We start from the raw sequence: 17,654 nt of genomic DNA on the forward strand, positions 1-17,654 counted from the left end.
CTTAACTCATCTTTGTGTCCTGTAAATACGTCTGAGCAGGTCCCAGCCTTGCATGGTGGCTCACGCCTGTAATCCCAGCACTTTGGGAGGCCAAGGCAGGTGGATCACCTGAGGTCAGGAGTTTGCGACCAGCCTGACCAACATGTTGAAACCCCATCTCTACTAAAAATACAAAAATTAGCCAGGCATGGTGGCAGGCACCTGTAATCCCAGCTACTTGGGATCCTGAGGCAGGAGAATCGCTTGAACCTGGGAGGCAGAGGTTACAGTGAGCAGAAATTGTGCCATTGTACTCCAGCCTGGGTGACAAGAGCAAAACTCTGTCTTAAAAAAAAAAAAAAATCTCTGAGTGGGTCTGAATCACAGGGACACTACATCAATGTTTGATAAATTGGACAAAGGGAAAGGTGATATATTTTTCCTTCCAGGAGGAGGAGGAATGAAGGCTTCAGCCCATTTGTGTCTCCGGATGCCTGGAGGCCCAGGGTTGGCTCAGAGGGACTCGGGAGCATCGAGGCTTGTAGCTGTTAATAATAGGATTTACTCACCATGGGCCTTTTGACTCCCACTGAGGATAGAGCTCTCACTGCCAATTTAGAGGGTAGGTGTTCCAGCTTTGTGAGTCATCAGCTGACCTGGAATAACACCCTTCTATTCCCAGCCAGGTGATTCTAGGGTGCCTCAATTTAGAACTCTGTGGGGCAGCTGGAGGATATTCCAATGGAAACTTAAAAGTCATTGCTTGATTTGAAGGTTTTCTTTGTGATGAGTTGAGATGTTGGTTCCCATGAATGATGGCAGAGTGTAGGCTCTGGTTTAGATGCAGTGTGGCCATACAGGTGAAGGGAGGTATGTTATAATAAACAGTAAATATTTGATCTTTGCCCCTGGTTCTTAGTTCAGAGTTCATAAAGACTTGGAATTTACTGTTTTTTTTTTCTGCTAATGAGATGACTCATGAGAAGGGCTTAGGTAGCTTTAGGATGGGGGCTCAGAGGCAGTGTGCATTGATCTTTCAGTCCTCCTCCTCATCTTCTTGGGATGGGGGCTAGAGATTGAGTTCAATCATTAATGGCCAATGCTGTAATCAATCATGCCTGTGTAGTGGAACCTCCATAAAAACCCCAAATGATGCAGTCTGGGGGCTCCTGGGTTGGTGAACATGTGGAGGTGCTGGGAGGGTGTGTGCCTGGAGAGGTCGGGGAAGCTCTGCTCCCTTCCCATCCCTTGTCCTAGGCAGCTCTTCCATCTGGCTGTTCCTGAGTTGTATCCTTCAGAGTAAACTGGTAATGATCATAAGTAAAGTGCTTTCCTGAGTTCCATGAGTCATTCTAGCAAATTATCAAACCTAAATGGGGGTAGTGAAAACCTCCAAATTAGTAGTTGGCCAGGCAGGAGTGTGAGTAGCCGGGACCCTCCATTTGAAGCTGGTGTCTGAAATAGGGGTGGTCTTGTGGGACTCAACCCTTGATCTGTGGAGTCTGCACTAACTCTGGCAGTTAGTGTGAGAACAGAATGGTTGGACACTCACTTGGTGTTGCAGTTGGTTTGGAAAAGACAATATTTGGCATCAGAGAGGAAACCACATATGCAGCTCTCAAGTTTCTCTGATGCTGCAGCCTTTGATTCCATCTAGCTTGCAGACATGACAGTTAACCTTCTTGTGCCTGTTTATAGAAGGGGCATGCTGGGCCTGAACAGAAATGTGACCCAGAGGTTCAGGGGGTCTCATCCTACTGTGGAGGATGGTACCGGAGGAGGAGGAGCCCTGAGAGGAGTGTCTGAGCTCTCCTGGGAGGGGCTCAGGGATGCTCTGGATGACATCCACAGTGTTCCAGGAACCCTAGCTTACTGAGTCCTCATCAATCTTAAGACAGAGTTATTGTTATTATTATTATTATTGTTATTATAACTGGGAAAGCTGAGGCTCAGAGATGTTGAATAACTTAATGTTGCACAGCTAGTCAAAACAGAGCCGAGGATTTCTCAGGTCTTCCTGACTTCAGTTGATTAGGGATTTGTTTCCCAAGAAGGAAACAAATATTGCACTGTATTAAAAATGTTTGCAGATGGGGGTGCTGCTCTGGACAGTTCTGTACATTTCTCTTAGGTGTTGGCAGGGTTGGTTGGCCAACCTTGCCAACCAACTTAGGTTGGCTCAGTGCTCTAAGAAATGAGATATTTTTCAAAGTCCACAGAAGCTGATTGGGCCAGGAGCGTGTCTAGCACGAGTGTTATTTATCCGATATACAAGTCTTACCTGATGATAGCTTGTTGCAGCAAAGCCAACTGAAAACTTCATGGGAATAATAGCAATGCCTTTCTTCTTCCAATAATTCTTCTTATTGAACTCTTCGACTTGCATTCTTCTGCTGTAAAAGGAAGACTTGTCCAGACATTCATTCCAACATCTTATCAGGGTCTCAGGGTTGAATGCTTGTTTGTAGATGGTTTTGTCAACTGTTTTGTACATATTTTTCTCTTTAATCTGAAACAGGTGGGAAATTCAGTCAATAGTTATGGTAAGACAGAAACTGATGCCCAAATAGAGACTTGAAAAGCATCTCCACTAAAGCACAAGCTGTAAAGAAGGAAAGACAGGGTCTATTTTTTCTTTGAATGGCACATGCTTTTGCAAAAATAGTAGAGGTTATTTTTTACCTCTTCATCAATGTACCAGTTAGGGTCACTCCACACTAGAAGTGGAGGGTAGCAGGTGGAGACTAGTCCACAAAAGGCAGTGGGAGAGAGGGGCCTAGGGAGGCCCCTTTTCTTTTCTTTTTATTCTACAAGGTTCAGAGGATGGAGAAGAGCTGGTAGGCAGTACCCTAAAGCAAGGATTCATTGTCATAACTGACATTTTGTTCTGCCAGGGAGGAACAGCATTGCAAATAATAGCAGATCCCCTCTAAGTCTTCTAAGTGCCTTTGGAATGTATGGGTAAATCTTTTTTTTGTTTTTTTTTTTTTGAGACGGAGTCTCGCTCTGTCACCCAGGCTGGAGTGCTGTGGCCGGATCTCAGCTCACTGCAAGCTCCGCCTCCCGGGTTCACGCCATTCTCCTGCCTCAGCCTCCCGGGTAAGCTGGGACTACAGGCGCCGCCACCTCGCCCGGCTAGTTTTTTGTAGTTTTTAGCACAGACGGGATTTCACTGTGTTAGCCAGGATGGTCTTGATCTCCTGACCTCGTGATCCGCCCGTCTCGGCCTCCCAAAGTGCTGGGATTACAGGCTTGAGCCACCGCGCCCGGCCACGGGTAAATCTTTTAAACAGTTTCTTTGGGCCTGGTGTGGTGGCTTACACCTGTAATCCTAGCACTTTGGGAGACCGAGGCAGGAGGATCACTTAAGCTCAGGAGTTCAAGAGCAGCCTGGGCAACATTGTGAGACCTCATCTCTAAAAGAAAGAGAGAAAGAAAAAAAAAGAAAGAAAAACGGTTTATTTGAATAAGGTGTGTTTTATGTGATATGTCCTGGAAACTTGCAACACTTGACAAAGGAGAGCCTGCTGAGATATGCCTAGAAGTTTTTTTTTTTTAAATCATCTCCATTTTATTCTAATCACAATAAAAGAATTATTATTATTGGCAACAACATTGGGATAATACTATCCAGTTTATAAAACAAATATCGTAATGAATATTAAATTATTTGATTCCTGCAGGAACTCTGTGAGGTGAATCATTTATATATAAGGAAACTGAACCACACAGAGATTGATGCTCTTGCTCATGCTGTTCTACTTGCCTAGAACACCTTTCCAACCTCAGTGCCTATTATTCTTCAAGGCCTATCTCAAGTGCCATCTTCTTCAGAAAGTGATTCCTGGTTCCCCTCTCCCCATGCCAACATGATGCCTTCCTTCTTTGGTACCATGGAACACTGTACGTGACTTCTCTTAGGATAACTACTGCCTTCCTTGTACAAAATATTAGATGTTTTCTTGTTTGTAGGAAGTACCCCGACAATTACAAACCTGGAATTCCTGTTGAATTTAGGGACAAAACAGTTCTAGGGGCAATACATAGGAGAGTTCTTGCTGGAGCAGGGGTTCTATATTGGGGAGACAGGGGACAGAAATGGAAAAGGTAGGGTGGGCTCTGACTGGAATGTTTGGGGAGTGGAAGCAAGTTATTGACCATGATCTCAATTCCAGAAGCTGCCTCTCTCTAGTCCAGCATACTGTACATCCTGTGCATCTTCTGGTCTATTGTGAAAAGTAGTATTTTTCAGAGAGTGTTCTTCTGGCAGTATTTCTCAAAAGTTTTCAAGTGCACCAGTAATTCCACTTCTGTAAATTTATCCTATAGATATACAATAAGGCAAACATATACCTGGGTACATATGTACCAAGACGTTTATTGCAGCAACATTTTAATGGTGAAAAATGGTAACAACCAGAATGTATATTAATAGCACTAATAGTGGAGTGGCTAAATAAGTTGTGGTACGTGCATATTACATAGTACTATTCAGTCATGAAAAAGAACGAAGTAGACCATTCTACTGACATGGAAACATGGCCATGGCATACTGTCCTGTAGGAGAAGGAAGGGGCAGAGGCAGAGTAATATGTATGCTATGGTCCTATTCTGGTAAATAACCATACATGTGCACATATATGTTATATGTCAATGTTTAGGTATGTGTGTATGAATACAAATGGGTGGCCAAAGATAGAAAAAGGGTAGAACAATAAACATGGAATTGTTAACAATGATTACCCTTGACCAAGAGGGATGGGTGGAAAAAGGGGCATTCCCTTTTTTTGATTACTTTGGTGTGGTCTGAATTTTAAATAGAGTAATTATTTTGGTACAAATTAAAAAAAAAAAGAGATGTTTGCATAAGTAAGGAAGGAGTAAGATAGGGTGAGGTGAATTCTGAGCCAGGGCTAATTCACGTGGTTCTTCTAGTGTGTTTCCTTGGGTCAAAGAAGCTGGGTTTCCCACTGGTCCCATTCATCAGCAACTTTGGTTATGGCCTTGGTTACAACCTTACCTTTTCTGGCGGAAGGCCACATTTGGCTGCCACAGCTGTGATGCAGGATTCTGTTACTAGGGCTCCTTGTGGGAAGCCAAATCCACGAAAGGCCGTATTGGATGGTAAATTTGTCATGCATGCATGGCCCTGGAACCTGAGGTTGCGAATTTTATATGCATTTTCCAGCTTTAGTATTAGAAATTCTATTACCTAAAAAGGGATATTCACATATCATCACTTTTTTTTTTCTTTTCTCTGAAAGTCAAGTAGAGAGTCAAATTGCTTGTATTTAACTACATTAGGAAATAAACTTCGTAAAGAGTCATCTAGAAATTTGGCATTCTACTCATGGCCAAACATGTTGCTGCTTTCTGGTGTACGTACCAGCTCAGAGTCGTCCAGCGTGCATCCTCCGTTAATGGAGCATTCAATGTCTAGAGCTTTGATCCGCCCGTTGTTCATGAATCCTACCTGTCACCAAATGATGGTTATTTACTGAAATGTTCAAAATTCGCATGCCAATTGTGAGACATAGCCCAGTTCCCCCATAGGGCAGGACAGAGACCAGACTCAGCTCTCTGTTTGCTTTATGGTGTACCATGCCTTGCTTGACTGATGGAGACTTCTTCTGAGCTGAATTTTGCTGAGCTCTTTCCTTCCAACATGTGATTTTCTGGCTTCACAGTCAGCATGGAATTCTAAAGACTTTGCTTGTCTCCTGGACTATAATTGCCACCCTCTTTGTCCTTATTCTTGGAAGATTCTCCTTCATTTTTCTTTCTAATTTAGTCTGTGGTTTCCTCCCTGGTGAAAAAGTCTCTGGAATTCCAGAATGTGTTGGAATGAATCACAGTGTATCTTGTTATGGGAAAGCCTCTGAAGCTGAGGTCCTTGAATGGATGCATGGGGACTGCTCTCTTTTCGCTAGGTGGTGAAGGTGCTTTGTACATCCTTACCCGACCTAACAAACCTGAGCTCGTGCTGTTGTTACTGTTTGGGAAGAGCTTAAGGCAGCTTGCGTTCTTTCAATGTTGCGACTCCCCTCCATCCACCCAGACCATTTTGTCTATACAGTCCACATTAAAAAGAAAAGAAAAATCACCACTCCCTACTGTAGTTCTACCAAATGAGGATTGACCCAGGTCCCTTTGCCTTTCTGAAAGCAGGGATAAATACAACAGAAGGATCCACACGACTATATAACTACAGGGTCAATATTAGACTTTGAAGTTTACCTTTGACTTTCATAAGAAAGGACTGCTAAGCAAAATAGTACTATAAATAAGGTAGCAGAATCCTTAAACTGTTTCATATAAACTTTTCAAAAATTTGGAAGAACCTATTTACACATAAACACATGTTATCCTAATTTACAAGTAGTTCTGAATAACCTAGCAAAACTTTGTTAGCTGTGTCCGAAGGATTTTATATATATATATATGTATATATATATGAGACATGAAATTGTTTATATATATTATATTGGAATTGAAATTGTTTCTTAAAAAATAAAATAAAAGTTGGACTTTTTTTTTTTTTTGAGATGGAGTCTTGCTCTCTCTTGCCCAGGATATATAATGCAGTGGTGCAATCTCGGCTCACTGCAACCTCTGCCTCCTGGATTCAAGCCATTCTCCTGCCTCAGCCTCCCAAGTAGCTGAGACTACAAGTGCGTGCCACCACGCCCAGTTAATTTTTTGCATTTTGAATAGAGACAGGGTTTCACTATGTTGGCCAGGCTGGTCTTGAACTCCTGACTTTAGGTGATCCACCCGCCTCAGTTTCCCAAAGTGCTGGGATTACAGGCGTGAGCCACCACACCCAGCCAAAATATAAAATAAAACTTGGATTTTTCAAAAAATCTATTTCCCTCTTTTATACTTTATATTACTATAATTACCAAAATATTAACAGTCTAGAATCTTCTTAACAAGTGTTAGTACTAAAACAATGTCATAACTTTGATAAGAGCACAACCATCACCACAACCACAATTGCTCCAATCTTAGCAGTATGTCTCTACATTTCTCTCAGTTCTATAGGACAATAATAGCTGTGACTTAATATCTGTGCATTTGAAGGCAAATGAAAAGTTTAATTGGCCAACTATTAGAGAGGGTCTTCCTCTCTAATTATAAAAATTATTAACGCCAATGGAAGAAATACAATTGTTCTGTGCTACAGAAAACTGTGGTTTTTGTAATACAGGGAAGATAATCAAAGGCAATGACAAAATCAGATAGGAAATCTAACTATGAATATGCTGCAAGCAATTCCCAGGTAAAGTATGTTCAATGCAACCTAGATTACATTAGAATGATCCTAACAGCTCAATCACAAATTTGAAAAGTAGTATTGTAAGCTCGTGGCCAGCAAGTATTTTTAAGATGTTTATATTATAGTTACATAAAAATGCAGTAAATGCAGTTTGAAACAATTTTAAATTCACTACCTACTGTATTATTTTTTCTTACATGCAAAGAGCTTTTGTGACAGTATCATAGCCACTTGGTAAAAACACTTGTAAAAAATGATTTTGCAGTTAAAATGGTCAAATTGTTTCCAAACATTTCCTCCGAAAAATATTTGCATAGTCAAGAAGGTTTGGCATAGCAATGTTTGTACCTTCTATCGGTGTTTGTTTGTTTGTTTTGAGGAGCCACTAATGTGAATCCTTATTCCTTCAAGTAGTGTTTTGGTCATCATTTGAAATTGTATTTTTATCATTAAACTTCTTCATAATTATTTACTAGAATTATTAAAAGTTCCTCATAAAATGTTATGAATATTCAAATACACAGCATCCTTATTTAATATTTTAGATGCTAAGTTTGTTTTTAGAATTTAGCAGAATCAAAATGATAGAAAAGAGCAAAGCCATTCAGATAAAATCAGATATTTATTTATTTATTTGTTTATTTATGTCCGAGACAGGGTCTCACTCTGTCGCCCAGGCTGGAGTGCAGTAGTGCAATCTTAGCTCACTGTATCCTCCACCTCCTGGGCTCAAGGGATCCACCCAACCTCAGCCTCCCAAGTAGCTGGGAGTACAGGCATGTGGCACCATATCCAGCTCATTTTTGTAATTTTTAAGAGATAGGGTCTCCCCATGTTGCCTAGGCTGGTTTTGGAACTCCTGGGCTCAAGTGATTTGCCTGCCTTGGCCTCCCAAAGTGGTAGGATTACAGGTGTGAACCACAGTGCCTGGGCAAAATGAGATATTTTAATAATTCATCTTTAATACTCACTTTATATTTTCCAAATAATGGGTGCCTTCCTCCAGTTACTAACATGTCGTCTTCACGATCAAGGACAAGACGAATGGGATGACCTGTTCTAAAGAAAATAAATCTTAGGTTCTCCATCCCTCCCATCCATCCATCCATCCATCCATCCATCCATCCATCCATCCATCCATCCTTCTATCCATTCATCCTCTCATTCACCTATCTACCCATATTTATCCATCCCCTTATTTAACTATCTACCCATCCATCAATGTATCTGCCTATTATCCATCCATCTACCATCCATTCTCCCACTCTTTATTCAACCGTCTATCCCTTCATTTATCCCATATAAAAGTATTAATATCATACAACATGCTAAACACTAATGTGAATTAATATATGACTAAATCATCATTGTCTCTGTGGTCTATAACTCAGTGGTTGGAGATCTCATTAAAAGTATTAATGTCACATGCAGTTAAGTTGAATTCTATAGCTTCAAGTTTGACCTTCACCCACATCCAGACATTTGTATTATCTCCACCACTAGAGATAACGTACTATCTTTAGTAGATAGTGTACTAGAGATAGTGTACTATTACCAAAGAGAAAGAATGTGAACAGATAAATGCAAACGTCTGGGAAAACAAGGCCAAACACTCGTCCTAGGATGTCTGGGTCAGCGTCTCCATTCTCATCCATGAAGGCTATGCTGGCCAAGTTGGGCTCTCATGCAGGGAGGAGCCTCATCTTTTCTCCGTCTCCAGAGCAGAGGCTTCTAGACTTTGGAGTGCTGAAGAATCCTCTGGCACGCTGGTGAAAATGCATATTCTTGGGCCTTTGTACTAGGGTTTGGATTCAGTGGGTCAGGGAGGGGCTTTAGAATGCATTTTTCTCAGTGATGTTGACTCAGGTGTCTTCAGGCAAATGTTGAAAATCACTATTCTAGTGCAGGGTTTCCTGGTCTTCCCTAATTGTGAGGACAATCTGGAACATCAGAGAAATGCAGTTTCCAGGTCTATCCCCTGCTACTTCTGATTCAGTGGTGCTGGGATGGGGAGGCAGAACTTTCTTTTTTGAGACAGAGTCTTGCTCTGCCACTCAGGCTGGAGTGCAGGGGTATGAACACGGCTCACTGCAGCCTGACCTCCTGGGCTCAAGCAATCCTCCTGCCTTAGCCTCCAGAGTAGCTGGGACCACAGGCACGTGCTACTGTGCTCAGCTATTTTTATTTTATTTTATTTTATGTTAAATCTTTGTAGAGACGGGGATTTTACCATATTTCCCAGGCTTGTCTTGAACTCCTGGGCTCAAGTGATTTTCCAGTCTTAGCCTCCCAAAGTGCTGGGATTATAGGCATGAGCCACCATGCCCAGCTAAGGCAGGAATTTCTATGACATCAGGCAACTCTTACTTACTATTAGGTTTGGGAACATTACTCTGGGGATCATTTAATGCACGGCCCTTGTGTACCAAGGTAGAGTTGAATCTTAAGGCACTGGTTGCCACACTTGGCTGCACAGTGGAACCACTGGGGAAGTTTTAAAATATACTGATTCCTGGGTCGGTATGGGGCAGCCTAGGCACTGGGATATACATGCTGCCCAGATGATTCTAACTTGCAGTCGTGTTTGAGAAGTCTTAAAGGCACAACGCCTGGGGGGAATTCAGTGAACTGATTATCTTGTGCTGAGTCCTCAGTGGGTGTGAATGGAGAGCAGTTAATTATGGAAAGAACTGGAGATGGGATTCAGATCCTGCTTTATCCCGCTTCTCATTGAGGACTGAGACGTGTGTCTGAATGTTTCAGGATCGAGCTCTGAACTACAGGAGTTGTCAAATGAAGCAGAGCCTGTGAACTTTGCATGCCTTTGGGGCTCTGACACAATAGTTAGCCACAGAAAATGAACCATTAACAGAAAAAGCAGCACCAACTAAACACAAATCTGAGGCATGAACAGCAAAGGAGTGAGCCTTCCGCTGAGGTCAGCCTGGGAGCTGTCTTTGAGGATGAGTCATCTGTCCATTGAGCAGACTCTGAGGACACAGCCCTTCCCAGGTGCAGGGAGACAGAGGATGAAGAGTCTTTCTTTCCTTACCTCCCCCTGTTCTCGGTCTGAGAGCAGGAAAGAAGAGTCAGGCAGCAGCCTCCCCTCGCACACTCCACTTGGGCAGGGTGACTTGCCCCATCCCTCAACGGCTCACTTTCCCTGAAGCTCAGGAGGTGTTCAGCTAATAGTCCCACTGCTCCTTTAAATAGCATGTTAGTTATTCAAAGTCCTGTGTACATTTGACTTTTGCAATAACTCTAAAAGCGTTGGAGGGTACGTATGATTATTTACATTTTTTAAAGAAACAGGCAGGAGGCTGAATTGCCCAATGACACACACATGGTTATGACAGCGGCCCAGATGACTGTCAGCCACTGATTTGCCCTCAGCTTTCTGCATTTGATGCCATTCTGTATCAAATGGCATCCCCAACCATACTTACTTGATGGCACCCACAGCTGCAATCGCCCCAAATACAGCTGGTTTTCCTACCTTCCCTCCAAAACCTCCACCCACTCGTTTTACATGACAGGTGATCCTGTTGATGGGGATGTTTAAAGTAGAAGACACTGTTTTCTGTAAAAGTGAGATAACAAGAAGGTTTATGAGTGAAATGGCAAAGAAGCTTTTTGTGTCTTGAAACAACATCACAGCAAAATTCATTCATGCCTACCATTGATAAAAAAAAATGGAGATAATCTGGCTCTGTCTGGTGGGGCTCTGTTTAGTTTGTAACCACTGTTGGTCTGCACAGAGCAGCCCTTCTATCAGAGAAATGGTATTTTCCAGAAGGAAAACTGTCAGAGCCCTGGATTCCTGTGAGAAGCTGGGTTCCTAGTCAAATGCTTAGACCTAAAGTCCCAAGGAGGTGAAAGCCGGTGAACTCCTGACAACCTACCAAGGAGATGATGTGTTTGCGGCTAAACCTAGAGCACTTTGTGACTGGGGAAATGAAAATGTACTATAAAGTGATGTGTTGACTCCAAAGGTTATCTGTGATGATTATTTTAGAGAAAAATCAAGTACAGAAATAATTTAATGGTGTCATCTCATCACAGAGTTCATCTAAGCATGATGCAAATGAACGTACTCTTGAAACCTAACGTTACTGTGCCTATTTGTTTATTTACTTGAAAAGACCAAAAACAAAAACAAAAGGTTCTGAGGTCTTGGCTGCATTATTGATGTCTGATGTCTGATGTCTAATGCTTGGATTCCAGGTTTTTGCAGGTAAAATGGCCAGCAACTGTGAGGCTCTAGGATCGACTGCCATCATGGAATTAGGAAGGTGGAGATGTGGGCGTTATCCTGGACCTCACCTGCACGTGAGCTGGGTCCTGCGTGGACACATAAATGTCCAGTTCTTTGTCCTCTGTCTTTGGAATAACAAGCACTCTTTGCGTTTCCATGTAAAAATGTTCCTGTCCTCCAACATGGACCTCTCCTGTTAAGCATAAGCACAGAACAACTCCTAAGGTGTGTGCTGGTGGGAAGCCACCGTCTTGGAGAATTCAAAAGCCAGTAAGATGTGGACTGGCTGACCTGGATTTTTTTTTTTTTTGAGATGGAGTCTCGCTCTGTTGCCCAAGCTGGAGTGCAGTGGTGTGATCTCAGCCCACTGCAACTTCTGCCTCCAGGCTCAAGCGATTCTCCTGCCTCAGCCTCCCAAGTAGCTGGGATTACAGCGCCTGCCACCATGCCTGGTTAATTTTTGTATTTTTAGTAAAGATGGGGTTTCACCATGTTGGCCAAGTTGGTCTCGCACTCCTGACCTCAGGTGATCCACCTGCCTCGGCCTCCCAAAGTGCTGGGATTGCAGGTGTGAGCCACCGTGTCCTGCCTGGCTGGCCTGGATTTATCCTGACAAGGACCCAGGCATTTGTCCTGTGGCAATGTGTTTCAGAGACTACAGTTCTGGATAACAAATTAAAAGTGCCAAGTTTGTTCCTTACTCTGCCCAAACCAAAATCTTAGAGATTTTCTTTTATTTATTCTAATGCTTCCTACCCCTCAACCCCAAAACCGCGCGTGCATGTGCACACACACACACACAATTTGAAAGGAAGAGGTGTAACAGAAATTTGGCAAAGCACCAAGACTTTAGAGGCTGGACTTTCTGAGGGGAAATCATATGCTTTTGATGGTTGCTTCAGAATAGAATCAGGCAGAGTCTATTAACTATCCCCGGGAGCTTACCTTCAAGAATTTGGTCAACTTTTTCAAAGGCCTCCTCAACATTTCCTTGTTCAAGTTTTTCTTCCGGGCACAGGAATGAATTGTGTTTTATGGCATCCTAAATGGCAGAAAAAAAAAGCACAAAAGCCAGTCCTTCCGACTTTTCGTTCCACTGGTAGTTTTTTCTTAAAAACCAGTATGCTCTGGAAAATCACTGTCTCCCGGGACAGATGGAAGGTGTCAAACAAGCAAGGGAGTATTAGAGCAGTAGGCTCACTGCAGAGATGAGAAGTCTGGGGAAAGGTCTTCTGGATTTACAGAGAAAACCAGCAAGAAGGATTAGCGAAACCTTCAGAAGGAAGCTACGTTCAGAACCGAGGGCTGGGGACACTATGATGATCCTGGACTATAAGTACTAATTTCTTATGTAAATGTGACTCTTTAGGGAACACGAGATAAGTCAAATGCATGATAGGTGAGGTTCAGGAATCTGCCTGTTTTTGTTTTTTCTTTTACCTCTTTCTTGAAGAAAAACACTTGTGTTAGACTACTTAGGTAGCTCAGATACAAGAACCTCTCACTCAGGAATCTGAAAAATACTGAGGCTGTCTTGAGGGGGAAGACACAAGTTATTACACATCTCTGGGGCAGGAAAGCCGAGTATACATTGTATTAGGTTGGTGCAAAAGTAATTGCAGTTTTTACTATAAAAGTTTGCAATTGCTTTTGTACCAATCTAATAGGAAGTTGGTTCCTTTCTTTGAGTATTTGGCATCATCTCATACGGGCTTTTCTAGCTCTTTGTTCTATGTGTGTGTGTGTGTGTGTGTGTGTTTTTTCCCTGACAGTTACATGAACTGACTTACAAATAAAGACTGATTCTTTAATGACCTACTGACAGCGGGTCCTTGTTTAGCCTTTAGAACCTAGATATTTTTCCACACTTCTGAATGACACCTGTCTCCTGCCTTCCTAGACTGATGGCCTCCGATGCCATAGCCTTTCTTGCTGATGATCCTCCTGGGAGCAGCTAATATTGATGGAGAGCTTGCTTTGTGCTAAGCACTGTGCAATAACAGTGTATGTACATGTATCCTTACATTCATTCTGTTATGATCTTGGTTTTCTAGATGAGGAAACTGGGCTTAGAGAGGTTAAAAGAACTTTCTCAAAGTCACATTGTAAATAAGTGATAAAGGAAGTGTTCAAGCCCAGGCTAAGTTTTTAGAAACATTTTATCTAATGATGAACACTTGATTTTTTCAAAGCAGCAGACAATGAACAATATAGCTGAATTTTTTCATTTTCTCTTATACTAAGATCTCAGAAGCTATCCTGGTACATGTGAAAGTATGTTTATTGCCATACTGTAAATGTGTCATAAGACAGTATAATCTTTTTTTTTTTTTGAGATGGAGTTTTGCTCTTTCACCCAGGCTGGAGTGCAGTGGCGTGATCTTGGCTCACAGCAACTCTGCCTCCTGGGCTCAAGCGATTCTCCTGCCTTGGCCTCCCAAGTAGCTGGGATTACAGGCATGCATCACCACACCTGGCTAATTTTTGTATTTTTAGTAGAGACGGGGTTTCACCATGTTGGCCGGGCTGATCTCGAATTCCTGACCTCAAGTAATCTGCCTGCCTTGGCCTCCCAAGGTGCTGGGATTACAGGCATGAGCCACTGTGCCCAGCCAAGACAGTATAATCTTGTTATAACATAGGCTATACTGGGTGAGTGCTAACCATGTGCCAGGTACTGTTCTAAGTGCTTTACACCCATTAACTCATTTAATTTTATAACAAACTAATGAGATACGTATTATTACTGCCTCCATTTTATAGATGAGGAAACCATGGCACAGAGAGGTTAAATAACTTGCTTAAGGTCACATAGCTAGTAAGTGGTACAGCCACTATTCAAATCTGGCAGTTTGGTTCTAGGAACTGTGTTTGTAACCATGATCCTATGTTGCCTCTGGTCTATAAAGTCATATAAATAAATGAACAGATGGATGAAGCACTATTGGTATTATATATGACAATTTTATGACTTGTGGAGGAATTTTTTTGCTGACTCTGGACAGTCCTAATCCGAGGGAACTCTAAATCCCTACCCGTTCTGAATTCTAGAATAGTTCATGGGTGTGTCCTCTGGGTGCTATTTCCCCCTTGAGGAAACTGGGGTTAGAAGGGAAATTTTAAAAACCCTTATTAGGATCCTCGTTCAACCCAAGGAAGAGGAATGAGCCAAGAAAAATCGCCTGGATTTCTTGCAAACTTGGCAAATGGGAATTTAGAACAAAGTTGATCTGGTTTAGGAGGATCAAGAAACATTTTTTTTAAAACACTTTAAATATTGAGCAATTTGTACTGTTTAGTTACGTTTTAAAATGTCCCAGTGGTTCACAAAAGCCTCTGGACACATTTGATGTTCTGTCCCAAGCACACAAACAAGTAAGCTTTTCTCACGTTAATGACTCTGAACCTGTCCCTCACTGAGTCAGAACCTGCAAACCCCAGTCCACACCTGAACTGTCTGTCCTCACTCCGTTATCTTCCCTGAAATACCATTTGAATATCATTATCTAGACTCAGAAACGAGAGTGAAGTTTCTGTGGAATTCCACCATGAAAGTTCCACTGCATTTGGGCTCCACCTTCAAAACATTACTGTTCCCAGTATGCATCCTCACCTTCCTCCTCAAGTCATAGAGTCTCCGATCTGTAGTGGTTATCTGGCAACCTGGAACAAAATCCACATTTCCCAGCTCCCCTTACAGTTAAGTGTGGCATGCGACCAGGTTCCAAACAAAGAGATGGAGGAAGGCATGTGCCATGTACATGCCTCCTTTTAAGGACTGGAAGTGTCCTTAAAGGGAGGGGGCACACCCTTCTTCATCACCTGATTCTCTCAGCTGTCTGGAATGTGGATGTAATGGCTAGAGTTTCCGTGGCTATTGTGGACCAAATGTGCCCTCCAGGAAGCAATGCATGGTGGAGTGACTAGATATAAGAAGGCTGGATCCTAAACACACAAAATGCCTTATAAGCCCTGGGCTGCCCACTTCTAGACTTTGTGAAAGTGAGAAACTTCTCTTTTTTCCATTCCTTGGAACCAAAGATAATTTCAGCTCATACAAGTAATGTTTTCCAAAGAAAGTTGATTTTTCCAGAGCAAACCAGTGGCAAGAAAAAAAAATTAGATCCTTCATTAAGATTTTTACAAACTTTTAATTCTACAACCTTAGGGAGAGACTGGCCAGCCCTGTTTACCTTGATGGTGAAGATTACAGGTTCCAGATCTTCATAGGTGATCTCTATCTTTTCAGTTGCTCGTTTTGCCTGTACATCTGTCTCAGCAACCACGGCACAGATGATCTGGCCCACACAGTTTACCTGTGGAAAGTACACACCTGAAGCAGATACAGAATTCTGGGTGGGAATAGGCTTAGCTCAACCTTAGCAGTGGCTGGTGTCTTAGATGTCCCCACTTAGCAATAGTGACATTGGAGTCACGTTTGACTACATCTGCTTGGCTAAAAATGAAAAATAAATATATATTTTTTGAGACAGAGTCTCGTTCTGTTGCCCAGGCTGGAGTGCAGTGGTGCCATCTTGGCTCACTGCAGCCTCTGCTTCTCAGGTTCAAATGATTCTCTTGCCTCATCCTCCTGAGTAGCTGGGATTACAGGTGTGTGCCACCACTCCCGGCTAATTTTTGTGTTTTTAGTAGAGATGGGGTTTCATCATGCTGGCCAGGCTGGTCTCGAAATCCTGGACTCAAGTGATCCATCCTCCTCAGCCTCCCAAAGTGCTGGGATTACAGGTGTGAGCCACCACGCTTGGCTAAAAAATATTTTTAAAGAAAAAATAATTTAAAAAACACAGACAGTTCCATTGGCCATGTAACTCAGTGAATGTGAGGCTCAGAGTGGATGTGAGGTTGGCCGTAACCTGAATCTACCATGTCTTCTGTCCAGCTTGGTTGGCACGTGTTGCCTTCATGATATTTTAGAGTTTAAAGGTAAACAAAGTTTTCATATAATGTGGCTCCTGTTGTGGACTGACTTGTGACCCTAAAAATTCATATGGACTCAAGAGCATGCAGTGGCAGAGCTAGGACTTGTAGCTTTTCTGTAATACATTTCCTTTTACTATGTTATTTCCAGACTAGTAGGGCTGAATAAAGGCAGGGTAAAGAGGCGCCAGAAGGCTCGGCGCTTCCACCTCCCAAAAGCAGGAAGAGCTGGGAGCTGGACAGCTAGCAGGAGGGGTACCTTGGTGATTGTCCACACAGAATCATCTAGGAGAGCATGTCCTGGACATACCTCATCTACAGCCAGCAGTTTGTCACCTTCAGCACCATTGGTGCCTGGAATATCTTCAGCTGTTATCACATCAACCACTTTTGGTAGTTCAAGGGCCTTGGACACATCAATTGATCTAAACAAAGAGATATTTAAGAAGTAGACATCACTCTGGGCAGGGTGGCAGATGCCTGTAATCCTAGCACTTTGGGTGACCAAGAAGGGAGAGATTACTTGATGCCAGGAATTTGAGACCAGCCTGGGCAACACAGCAAGACTCTGTCTCAACAAAAAATTATTTAAAAATTAGCCAGGTGTGGCGGTGGCACATGCCAGTAATCCCAGCTACTCAGGAGGCTGAGGTGGGAGGGTGGCTTGAGCCCAGGAGTTCAAGGCTGCAGTGAGCTATGATGGTGCCTGTGCCCTCCAACCTTTATGACAGAGCCAGACTCTGTCTCTAAATTAAAAAAAGAGGAAGTAGAAATCAGCAAGCTTTGAAGGCCCCAAATGTGAAGGAGGGATAGAGCATGGTTGAAAATCGGAATATATGACAACAAATCCAGCTTAGTTCCTGACCAATCAGAACAGACCTGCCAAGGAGTAGGGTCCAAGAGACTCCCACTGGGCCAGGAGATACCACTTTAGCTACTGGGGGACTGGAGGTGGAGAAGGGATAGTGTGGCTATGGCAAGCAGTGTTCTTGAAGGTTGGGACAGGGGCCATTCATTCTTGGGCATGAAGTGGGTATTTCACTACCACCTCAATACCAGCTATCAGGTTTATGCCTTTGAATCATGTCTGAGGCTGTAGTAGGGAGCTGAGGTTTTGTGAGATTAGGAGGGAAACAAAGGGCTTGTAACTGTGATTTTTTTTTTTTTTTTTGAGACAGAGTCTCACTTTTGTCACCCAGGCTG

The 17,654-nt window shown here is 42.8% G+C and overlaps 1 protein-coding gene across 1 annotated transcript in view; it reads right to left on the reverse strand.

Annotated features, from left to right (window-relative positions):
• Window positions 1-17,654, reverse strand: part of LOC105517419 (aldehyde oxidase 2-like) — a 76,586-nt gene that overhangs the window by 26,489 nt on the left and 32,443 nt on the right. The window contains 9 exon segments of the mRNA XM_011949949.1: window positions 2,261-2,488; window positions 5,000-5,191; window positions 5,366-5,452; window positions 8,230-8,317; window positions 10,705-10,838; window positions 11,582-11,706; window positions 12,459-12,555; window positions 15,707-15,829; window positions 16,762-16,876. Of these exon segments, the coding sequence (XP_011805339.1) occupies window positions 2,261-2,488; window positions 5,000-5,191; window positions 5,366-5,452; window positions 8,230-8,317; window positions 10,705-10,838; window positions 11,582-11,706; window positions 12,459-12,555; window positions 15,707-15,829; window positions 16,762-16,876 (1,189 nt within the window).

This window comes from Colobus angolensis, unplaced genomic scaffold (assembly GCF_000951035.1).
Source record: "Colobus angolensis palliatus isolate OR3802 unplaced genomic scaffold, Cang.pa_1.0 Scaffold30, whole genome shotgun sequence".
NCBI classification, from domain to species: domain Eukaryota; kingdom Metazoa; phylum Chordata; class Mammalia; order Primates; family Cercopithecidae; genus Colobus; species Colobus angolensis.